Here is a 10895-nt window from a genome sequence, read left to right on the forward strand (position 1 = left end):
CTGGAGTATATATATATATACGAGCGATCCATGGCGCGTCTGGAGTCGGAGTCCGGCTCCGACTGGAACACAAGATGTCAGTTGCAATCAGCGGGCATAGCCAGCTGAGCGCGTGCTCGAGTCCGTCTGTGATTCCCATTCCATACCTCGACGCCTGGAAACTTTGGTAGACCCAGCTGATTGTATGACGGATGTGTGCGACGCGGTTTGCACTTTCCTTCCGAAGGACTAACCGAACTAAACTGCAGGGAAGATGTGCTCCCCAAGTCCGACGCCAGCAAGAAAAATGGACATCTTCGGATTCGTTCGACGGCCAAGGAGGTTTTCTCTATCCTTCTATGTCATATTTTTGTTACCAAAACACGTGACAGTTCTCTGAATTACACTAACATTACTTCATATCTGGTTTCAAAAGGAAAATTGGTTCAAACCACTAATACACATACGTTTCATAGGTTGAGACAAAAGGTGTTTGGACTATGGAGATCTTACATATGTACAATATACTAAGTTAACTATGTACAGTTGTAGAGCCTGCAGGGACTGGGTCAGAACTCGAAACCTCCATTCAGTTGAACAGATAGAGATGGTCTTCCCATCATCCCATGTCATCAAGGGGTGCTTCCATAGTGATTACTGTCAAAAACTGCAGGCTTCACCATTCACCGGCGATGGTTGTACTTGGTAGCCATCATGCTTTTGTGTAGGCAAGTGATGGACTGGTATAACTGGTCTTTTGAATTACACTACTCCAGTACTACTACATATTTGGTTCGAGAAGAAAAACTGGTCCAAACCACATCCACGTATACGCTTCATAGGTTGACAAACTAGCTACCTCCAGAATATAAAAGGAGTGACTACGGGCATTGAACAATATGTACACTATACTATCAATGTACAGCTGGATGGGCGAGATCAGAACTCAAAACCTCCATTCAGTTGAACAGATAATGATGGCCTTCCCATGTTATCAAGGGGTGCTTCCATGGTGATTACAACCCCCGAACTGCGGACTTCACCATTCGTCTTAGATCGCCCAAGCTGCCATACCATAGCACCATAATTACAAGGGCATCAGTCCGTGCTTTGTAGTAGAACACGTTGATAAGGAACACTTGCATAAACAAGATCTGAAGGGCTTACAGAAAGAGACGTGAAAGCCGAAGGATGTCTTGAGCAAGACAAGCCGTACATCACACTGAGTTCCTCCTTCAATGAATGGACAATCTCTGCCTTTATGCCAGGATCACTTCCTCCGAAAGTGGGGCAAACACTGGTGCAAATGCTTACATGGATGAGATTGTTCAATAAAAAACGTGCAATACATGATTGCAAAAAAAGTACTGGTACAGAAGAAGTCTACGTAGTTCACTAGCTACAGAAACAGAAAATGACTCAAGAAGAATTTGGACTGCCATATGCCAAATAATGAACATACTAATGCAAGTGTGATATGCTGAGAGGCAGATGGAGCGTGATCCAAATTCACATGTTTTGATATTGTTTCACTCGTAACATTTAATATTAACCAATTGCCAGTTTGACACTAACTATGGGCAAACCTCCAAAACATTGACATCATAGCAGTAAGGACAAAGACCCAGCAAATACAACAAACTGAATATTTTAATTATGACTAATAGCAATCCAGCTTTTTACTGAGTTGAGATATCAAAAACAGCTTTGAGCAAGTGTGCATAGTTAACTACCTGACTTGGACGCTCGGTTTCACCATAAGGCCATACTTTTTCCATGCTACAGCTTGGGAAAATTCAAATGACAGAGAATTGTCAGGCCATTGAAATGCAGGGGTAAACCTTGTGCCTTGTGTGCTCTTCAATGAAAAAAAAACAAATTAAATGACAAGTGAAAGAATCAGTAACTGACTGCAATAAGATTGAGTTGTGTTAAATTATATATCATAAAAATAGCAAGTGTAATATATTTTTCTGTTTATAATATTATTGTTCTTGACAATTCTCCATTTTTTCCCCACCTTAATGAAATGGGCAGAGTGCCTGCCTTTTATGTAAACAAAATAGTTCTAGACTCTAGAAAGTTAAACGTTTTTAAGATTTTACAAACACAAACAAAACTTATGTAATTAGTTAATTACAAAGCTGGCATTAACCAACCTTGAAGGAGAAGCTCAGTTTGGTTTCTCCAGGACATTTTCCATGGACTTGAAGTAATCCACCAACTAATGGGAGAAAACCACTTGCTGTTATCCCCTCACCAGCAACATATGTTAACTGCCCATTTGGAAATTGCACATCCATGAAGGACTGCAAAAAAAAAACATGGGAAGATGATAAGATGGTAGCAAGTGTTAGATATGTAGGATGATGGCCTTCCGTAAATTTGCCAGCTACATAATTGCCAACTAATGAACTTCCACAAACAGTCATGCCAAAAAAATCAGTGCATTCCTTTTAGATTCAAATGTTTCCAACACATTAAAAAGTTATTTGTGCACTGCGCATGGACAAGTTTCATTGTCTTTGTTTTCTTCATAAAATTTGTATCCAAAGTAAATGGCAATGCCTATTGCGACAACAAAAACAGTGATAGCCATCAGACACAAGCATCTTTTGATCACACGATGGTAAAATACAAGGGGAAAGCAAGATAAACATTTGTATAGCTACTAATCCAATTATCCGGCAATTGTTCTTAGTATATAGACTGATGATCCATAAACTCAATGGCAAGGCTAGCGAGTGCCCAGCCAGCCCACTCTGGTTCGAATCCCCGCCTAGCAGTAATTTCGCTGGGAGGGGCGGACTTTAAACCGGGTTATCATCCTAGCATCCATCCGCAGGGATAGTATCATCCTACCTAACATGGTGATGCGCAACAGGATGGCAAAGCCAACTTCCTAGTGGAATTGGTAAATGTCATTAGAAGCTCAGTATACCCCATTTTGATCACTGGAGATTTTAATATGACAAGGAAAGATAGTGAGAAAAATAAACGAGGAGGATATAACAGATGGAGCCCCTTGTTCAATGATGTAATTGAGCAGAAAACAGAAAATTCACTTGGTGTAACAATCATGATGATCCCACCTATGAGCTTTTAGATAGAGTCCTTGTTTCTCCATCATGGGAGGAAAAATTCCCATTGGTGTGTGCAACAACTCTCCCCAGTGAGCTATCTGACCACACTCCCATTTTGATCAAATCAGGGGTCAAGCCCAAGACACAGCCTATTTTTAGATTTGAAAATTGCTGGTTCTTGAGACCTAACCTCCAAGAAATAATCAAAAGAGTATAGGTCAAAACTTACCTAGGAGACAAAAACATTGATATTTGGAAAAAAGATTTGAATGTCTTAGGAAAACCTTAAAAGGTTGGAATTTGAATATTGAGGGAGAATATAAGAGGAAGAGAGGAGCTTTAGCAGTGCAGATAGATGAAATTGATAAAAAAGGAGAGTTATATGGACTAACACATTCAGAAATGAAGATGAAGAAAATGTTGCAGAACCAATTAAAAAACATCATCAAAGAGGAGGAAATCAAATGGATCCAGAGAGCAAAAGAAAAGGAAGTCCTAGAAGGGGATAATAATACTAGGTACTACCACTCAAAAGCAAATGGGAGAAGAAGGAAAACTTTAATTACAAACTTAAATCAGGATGAGGGTTTGATAGAAGGTCAGGAAAATCTCAAGAGATATATTACTGACTTCTACAAAAAAACTCTTTGCTAATCCAGGTTTAAATAACATCAGATTTAGTGATACAGATATGGAGAAAATTAATGATGAGGACAAGGAGCTTTTATTGAAAGAATTTACAATGGAGGAGCTGAAAACGACTGTTTGAAATGGTAGCTAATAAAGCAGATGAAGCAAGATCTATTTTGTCTGCTTGATGATTTCCAAAAAGGAGAATTAGATATTGCAAGATTAAATTATGGGGTTATTACATTAGTCCCAAAAGGGGCTGATGCAGATAGGATTCAAAAGTATAGGCCCATATGCCTACTGAATGTATCTTTCAAAATTATAACAAGAGTCTTAGTTAATAGACTCATTCAAGTAATTTGGAAGGTTATAGTTTTGAACCAAACTGCTTTCATTAAGGGGAGATATATAATGGAGGGGGTTAATATTTTACATGAGATTTTGAATGACACACATAAAAAGAAAAAGTCTGGAGTTCTCTTCAAGATTGATTTTGAGAAAGCCTTTGACAAGGTCAAATGGCCTTTCCTCTATCAAGCAATGGAGGCAAAAGGGTTCCCACCAAAATGGACTGATTTAATCATGAAGACAGTAACTAGTGGCAAAGTAGGGATTAATGTTAATGGTGAGATTGGGGCTTACTTCTCCACTCTCCAAGGAGTAAGGCAGGGGGACCCACTCTCACCCATTCTTTTTGACCTTGCTGTAGATGTCCTTGCTGTTCTGGTGAAAAGAGCTCAAAGGGAGGGGTTGCTGACTGGGTTGGGTACAGATCTTGTAGAAGGGGGTGTAGCTATTCTGCAATATGCAGATGACACTATTCTTCTGCTAGAGAACAATCTTGACCAGGCTAGAAACCTGAAAGTAATCCTCTATCTCTTTGAGCAAATGTCAGGTTTGAAGATTAATTTTCATAAGAGTGATATTTATTGTCTAGGAGGGGCTCTGGATAGAGAAGAAGATTTTGAAAGAATTTTTACTTGCAACTCTGGGTTATTGCCAATGAAATACCTGGGAGTTCCAATAAATAAAAAGAGATTGAAAAACTCTGATTGGGATTCAACTGAAGGAAAAATGAGGAATAAGCTAGGACCTTGGCAAGGTAAAATGCTTGTAATGGGGGGAAGAGTTACCCTGATCAACTCATCCCTGACCAGTGTCCCTCTTTATATGCTCTCCTTCTATAGGATGCCAATTGGTGTGAAGGAAAAGATAGATAGAATTAGGAATGATTTTTTATGGGATGAAACTGAAGGACACAAGAAATACCACTTGGTGAACTGGCAGACAGTGTATGCCAAAAGACCAAGGTGGTCTAGGGGTTCTAGACTTGGAGAAAATGAATATTGCTTTACTAGCTAAGTGGTTGTGGAAACTGTTCAATGAAGATGGGATTTGGCAAACAATTCTCAGGAAAAAATATCTCCAGAAACAAACCCTTTGCCAGGCAGTTACCAAAAATGGAGACTCACATTTCTGGCAAGGGCTGATGAAGGTTAAGAGAACTTTCTGGCAATATTGCTAAATTCAAATTGGGGATGGATCAAAAACAAGTTTTTGGGAAGATCAATGGATAGGCTCTTCTTGTCTAGCAAAATCCTTCCCAAAATTGTTTTTGGTCTCCATGAATAGAAATGTGACAGTGAAAGAAGTCTTTGAGGTAGGAGTGGGGATGCTCAGATTTAGAAGAGCTATGGTTGGGGAACTTAGAGAACAATGGTTGAACCTAAAAAAAACTGTTGGAAGGGGTTATACTGAATAATGAACCTGACAAGTTGGTTTGGAAACTAACTAACACAGGAGAATTTTCAGTTAAATCTCTATACTTAGCCATGCAATGTAATGAAGTGGTGCCCTACAAATTTATGTGGAAGGTTAAAATACCCCTTAGAATCAAGACTTTCTTGTGGTTGATGCTAAAGAAGAGCATACTTACAAGAGATGTTTTGCTGCAAAGGGGAGGAAAATGTGAGAAGAAATGTCTCTTTTGTGGGTGTAACGAAACTATTGATCATCTTTTCTTCAAATGCCCTCTGGCTAGGTACATTTGGAATGTGGTTAGTTGCACATTTGGTTTTAACTTCCAATTCGATTCGGCTGATCAGTGTATTTCCACCTGGTTGAAAAGTTTTGGAGGGAAGAAGAAAGAGATCCTTGCTGTTGGGGTTGCTGCTGTTATTTGGAGTATATGGAAAAGCAGAAATTTGGCATGCTTCCAAAAAACATGGCCTGAAGAACCGTATATTGTTATTCTAAAAATCTGCTATTATATTAATTCGTGGAGCTGTTTGCAGGTGAAGGAGGACGCTAAGAACAAGTTGGAATTCTGCGCAAGAGTGCTGGAAAAAGTAGCTAAGGAAGTCTTTGGTTCGAGAAGAAGATGGATCTCCTGGATGCCAAGGTTGAAGATGTAGAGGAATAAAAAAGAAGGGAACGAAAGGGATGGAGGAAGAACTGGAGAAGGAAGGAAGCTTGCAAAATATAAGCAGGAGTAGTTGTAGTGATTTCTTTCTGTTGTAGCTGCATTTTCCCTCCTCTCTCTCTTTCATTCTTCTCCTTCGGCTGTTTGAACCTGGTATGTAAAAACCTTAAGTACCCTTTCTGTGTGGTGTTATGGTGGTGTAGGTTGTTACTTTGTAGCAAACTGGTTTCCTTAATGAAATCAGGGATAACTCCCTTTTATCTAAAAAATCATCCTACCTAACAATGTATAGCTAAGGGAGGGATCATTCCCCCGTTGGTCAACGTTTTATGATCCATAAAAACTAGTAACTGAAATTGCAATACAGCTGACACTGGATAGATACTAGGAAACAAATCGAAAGCAGGGGGTAAAAGAAGCAAGATAAGGGAAATAACATGTCTACTTACACAGGATACCGGGTTGAGGCACATCATGGACATTAACAACCATTTTTTATGCTTTGACCAGATTGCTGGACATATGGAATGAACTCCGTTCTACAATAAATGAACACGTTTTAAGTACGTGCAGGTAGAAAAATATCAGCCAACCATACACACGAAGAGCTCGAATGGACGATAAGAATAGGTATAGCAACTACTTGATGTGATCGATAATTTAGCACAAACAGGTCCGTAAAATACATGCATATAATGGAGAATAGTGCAAATGCATAAATAATTAAGAATTGGATCTGCCAGATATGAACTTAGCATTTAAATCATTTTTATGTATCTGGAGGCAGAAATATGGTTGCATTATAGAATCCACATTTTTTGCATCTTAAACTATAGTATTGAGCAGGATGATAAAGCAGGATTTCAGGAAGGAGTAAGGTATTGCAAATTGTAGGCTTCGACGGAACAGTATGAAAAGGGTAGCTAACAGAACAAAAATTGCAAAAAAATAGTATGAAGGAAGACCAGCATTCCCTAATTGTACACTATCACTTGATGATTGCATGGATAATCAACAAGTAAAAAGTAACATTCAGTTTAAACTGGACTCTGCATAATATTAACCCTCTCACAGTATAGTTCACATTTTAACCTACATTGTATTGTATATTCAGCCAGAGAGATAATCATCGTTAAAAGAACAAAGCAAATTATACAATGTTCTCATCAATCATGTGAATGATAAGGAGAAAGTAATGAACATGAGCAATTTCATATATCAAGAGAATGAAAAGTACCTTGCGATCATAACCATACCAAACAAGGTGTTGCTCTGACAGATTAATAGGGAAAAGAAATGTAGAGTCTCGGACAAAAATTATAGGACCCAATTGAATAAGGAAAGGAGGGCCACTGTTATTTCCATAAGTTGAACCACCGCGTGATGCTTCAAACCTCCAGATTTCTCCACGGGCAACTACTGAACCATCAACAGTTTGGTGCCTCGTATTGTATGTTGCTGAGACATTTACCCTTCCCTGCATCATCAGAATTACAAGGGTTAGGATTTGTAAACGAGCATATCGAATGTGTTTCACATTTTCAACATCGCACACCCAGTACAATTAGACGCTTCAAAATCTGTACAGAAATCCATCATACATTTGGAGAAAGAAAGGGTACAACCTTTGGTATCCAGAAAGGATATCTGAATTGCGTGTCCTATTAATTTGCTTTTAGCCCAACAATTATTCACACAATCTATCTACTGATCTATTCACACGTAAATCCATCTTAACCAATTAAAAATGTAAGAGGGATGTTGGCTATTAACCCAACAAGTATTCACCTAAACAAATCACGCATAGACACGAGTAGGCATATTTCGCCAAAGGCACCTCACGTGCCTCCTTTTCCCTTTCATTTCTTTCTCACAAATCTTACGCAAGATTACAACCTGCATGCGTATATACACAGAATAAAGCAACACAAAACGCACCGAATTTCCTTGGCCAAGCCATAGATTTAACTAAGACATGGCTAGGTAGGACTCAGACAGGGCACAATCACCATCGACTAAGGCAACAACTAAGCAGACACGACAATCATCCAAACAAATCAAGCATACGCAAGATAGGGATATTATTCCAAATGCACCTCACGTGCCTCCTTTTCTCTGTATTTCTTACTCACAAGTGATAGACAAGATTACAACCTGCAAAATCAAGCTACACGGCACACAGTCATACGCAGACTCGCCTTGACCAAGCCGTATCTGACAATTCAAACGTAGCTCCGTAGGACTCAGACAATGCGCAACCAGACTCAACCAACACAGCTCCTAACAGGACAGACTAAGTCTTGATTATTTCCAAAAATGAACACAGACAGTTACATCAACTCCCACAGGACATCACTACGACTTGATTATTTTCACAAGTGAAAACAGGCAGTTACATCAACAGAAAGGGCACAATCAGAATCTTCCAACATAACTCCTAATGGGGAACATCTAGGTCTTGACTCTTTCCAGCAACAAACTATATTTCCCTGTACTGCGATATATAACACATAACTATCTAACTTTCAAGCATGCCCGGGCTTCTAACTAGAAATATGTATGTGTGTACGTGGCAGAAAACATACTCCCATCAATTATTAAGATGCAAATGAGCATCTGTACCTTATGTCTCTTGAATCTCCCCAAAGTCCCAATCTCAAACCCGAGCTCGTCATCCTCTTCATCAGACTCTTCCGCACCCCCAGTCCCGCTCCGACTAGCTGCAGCGGCACTCCCAGTGGCCGCCGCCGCCGCGGCAGCCGCCACCTCGAGGGGGTCTCTCTCTTCGGCCCTCTCCAAAGCTAGCCCGCCCTCGGCAGCGAGCCGACCGTCCCCCGCCGCGGGTGGCGTCGGATATACCTCCCGCCTCCGGCGCCGCGAGACGTCCGCGAGGAACGGCAACGGGAGCTGGCGCGACAGGTGCTGCACGGCGCCGCCGAGCCCGGAGCCGGCCTGGCCGAGGCGGTCGCCGATCTCCGCGAGCGAGGCGACGGCGGCGGCCGGGAGGTCGTCGCGCACGAAGGGGACCGGGGGCAGCTCGATGTCGAAGGCGAAGGCGAAGGGGATGAGCTTGTGCGGCGGCTGCACGTGGAGGAGCAGCCCCGAGACGCCCTGCGCGAGGCGGTCGGCCAGGTCCCGCTGCGCGCCCAGCAGCGCGTCCAGCGAGATCTCCATGGATGGGCACGGCGGCGAAATGTGGAGGAGGCGGAGCGGTGGATTCTGCGGTGGTGGGCGGGCGGGCGGGCGGCGGGCTAGCCGGGAATATGCGAAGGCGATAACGGCCTGCTGCTTGATCACGACTTGTCACGGGAGTGGGGCCGGGCCCCTTTGTTCAGTTACACAAGTGACAATAGGCAGCTTCCACCACACGCTCTACGCCACGGCATGCTTGTTATCCATCCATCAGGTGAGAATGAGATGCAACCCAACCGTGTCGTGATCAACTCCGTTGCCTTTTTTCTTTTTTTTGCAAAATACAGTATAATTAAAAACGCTCATATATACGCGTACACACTCACACCTATGAACGCACACACGCATACCTATCTCTATGAGCACCTCCAAGAGACTGCATTGAAGAAGAACTGATTCGGCGGGTCTTGAGATTGACGAAGTCACCACAGGCGCCTCGCTGTCGACGGGAACGTCGCCTCCCGCTGAAGAATATTTCGTCTTTATGAGACACCAAAGTGTCAAATCTGGGATTTGAACTCTGGTGGGCTAGGGGTGCCACTACCCTCCTAACCATCCAACCACAGGTTGGTTCTCATCAACTCCGTTGCCTGAACGTCGCCAACATGGTACTGTTGGAGGAGCGATCGAGTAGACCGGTGGCAGCAATCTATAAAGAATGCAAAAGCCTACCCCACGATCTTATCAAATAAACTCGACATTTCTCGCAAAAGAAAAAAACTCGACATTACTGAGGTATATATGATGCCCCCCCCCCCCCCGGGGGTCTCACAGCGCTTAGAGCTGCTCGGCCGTCTGATCAACCCATATGTGCATCTCAGCCGTTTATTCTCGACAGTCCCTGCCGTTTCTCCCACTAGATAACCCCATGCGACAGTCGTTTCTTACCCACCTCTGGCTGCACGTGGGTCCAACTGTTGGTCGGTCCCGCACGTCGGTCACTGCGGGTGGGATTTCGCTCGGTCGGCGGCGCCGTCGGCCCGTGTAAAAATCTCCACCCGCACCCGTGAAAGACAAAACCAACCCTCGGTACTGAAACCCTAGCGCCAATCGCGCTCCCCCGAATCCCTCGCAGCCGTCGCCGTCCGCCATCGTATCCGTCCTCCTCGCGCGCCCCCAGCCTCGCCACCACCTAGCAAAATTTTCCCCAATCCCCGCAGCCGTCCTCCGCCCCTGCTTCCACGCCACGAGCTCCTCCTCCTCCATCCCAGAGCGCCCCTTCCCAATCTGCCCATTCTCCTCCTCTCTCTCGTCGCCGCCGGCTCAGCCGCCACATGCCGCGCCATCTCCTCCCCCACACCGCTCGTCGGAGGCCAGCGGGATTCTGCTCTCGCATGCATGACATGCATGTCTCGCTCGTTATTTTTTTCTCTCTCAACGTGTGTGCAAGTGAACATGTGCATCAATACATCTCACACATCTATGTTTAATCATTTCTTGTCTGGACATACTAATACAAAAAAATTGAGCAATAAAAAAAACTTTAATTATATTGTGTATTGTAAGGGTACATTGCCCCTATGTGTGGTTTTGGTAATTAATGACAACCCCTATGGACTAATGTTTTCATTGAGTTTATATGAAGGAAT

The 10895-nt window shown here is 42.8% G+C and overlaps 1 protein-coding gene across 1 annotated transcript; it reads right to left on the bottom strand.

Moving 5' to 3' along the window:
- Positions 1–406: 406 nt before the first annotated feature.
- LOC127326102 (uncharacterized) lies at positions 407–9365 on the bottom strand. The gene is made up of 7 exons (XM_051352963.2): positions 8737–9365; positions 7352–7591; positions 6564–6653; positions 2139–2288; positions 1713–1837; positions 1147–1276; positions 407–1044 (listed from the first exon to the last, which is right to left on the bottom strand). The coding sequence occupies exons 1-7, from the start codon at positions 9286–9288 to the stop codon at positions 919–921; spliced, it is 1413 nt and encodes a 470-aa protein (XP_051208923.1). The 5' UTR covers positions 9289–9365; the 3' UTR covers positions 407–918.
- Between the last annotated feature and the right edge of the window lie 1530 nt (positions 9366–10895).

Source organism: Lolium perenne, chromosome 1 (genome assembly GCF_019359855.2).
Source record: "Lolium perenne isolate Kyuss_39 chromosome 1, Kyuss_2.0, whole genome shotgun sequence".
Classification (NCBI taxonomy): domain Eukaryota; kingdom Viridiplantae; phylum Streptophyta; class Magnoliopsida; order Poales; family Poaceae; genus Lolium; species Lolium perenne.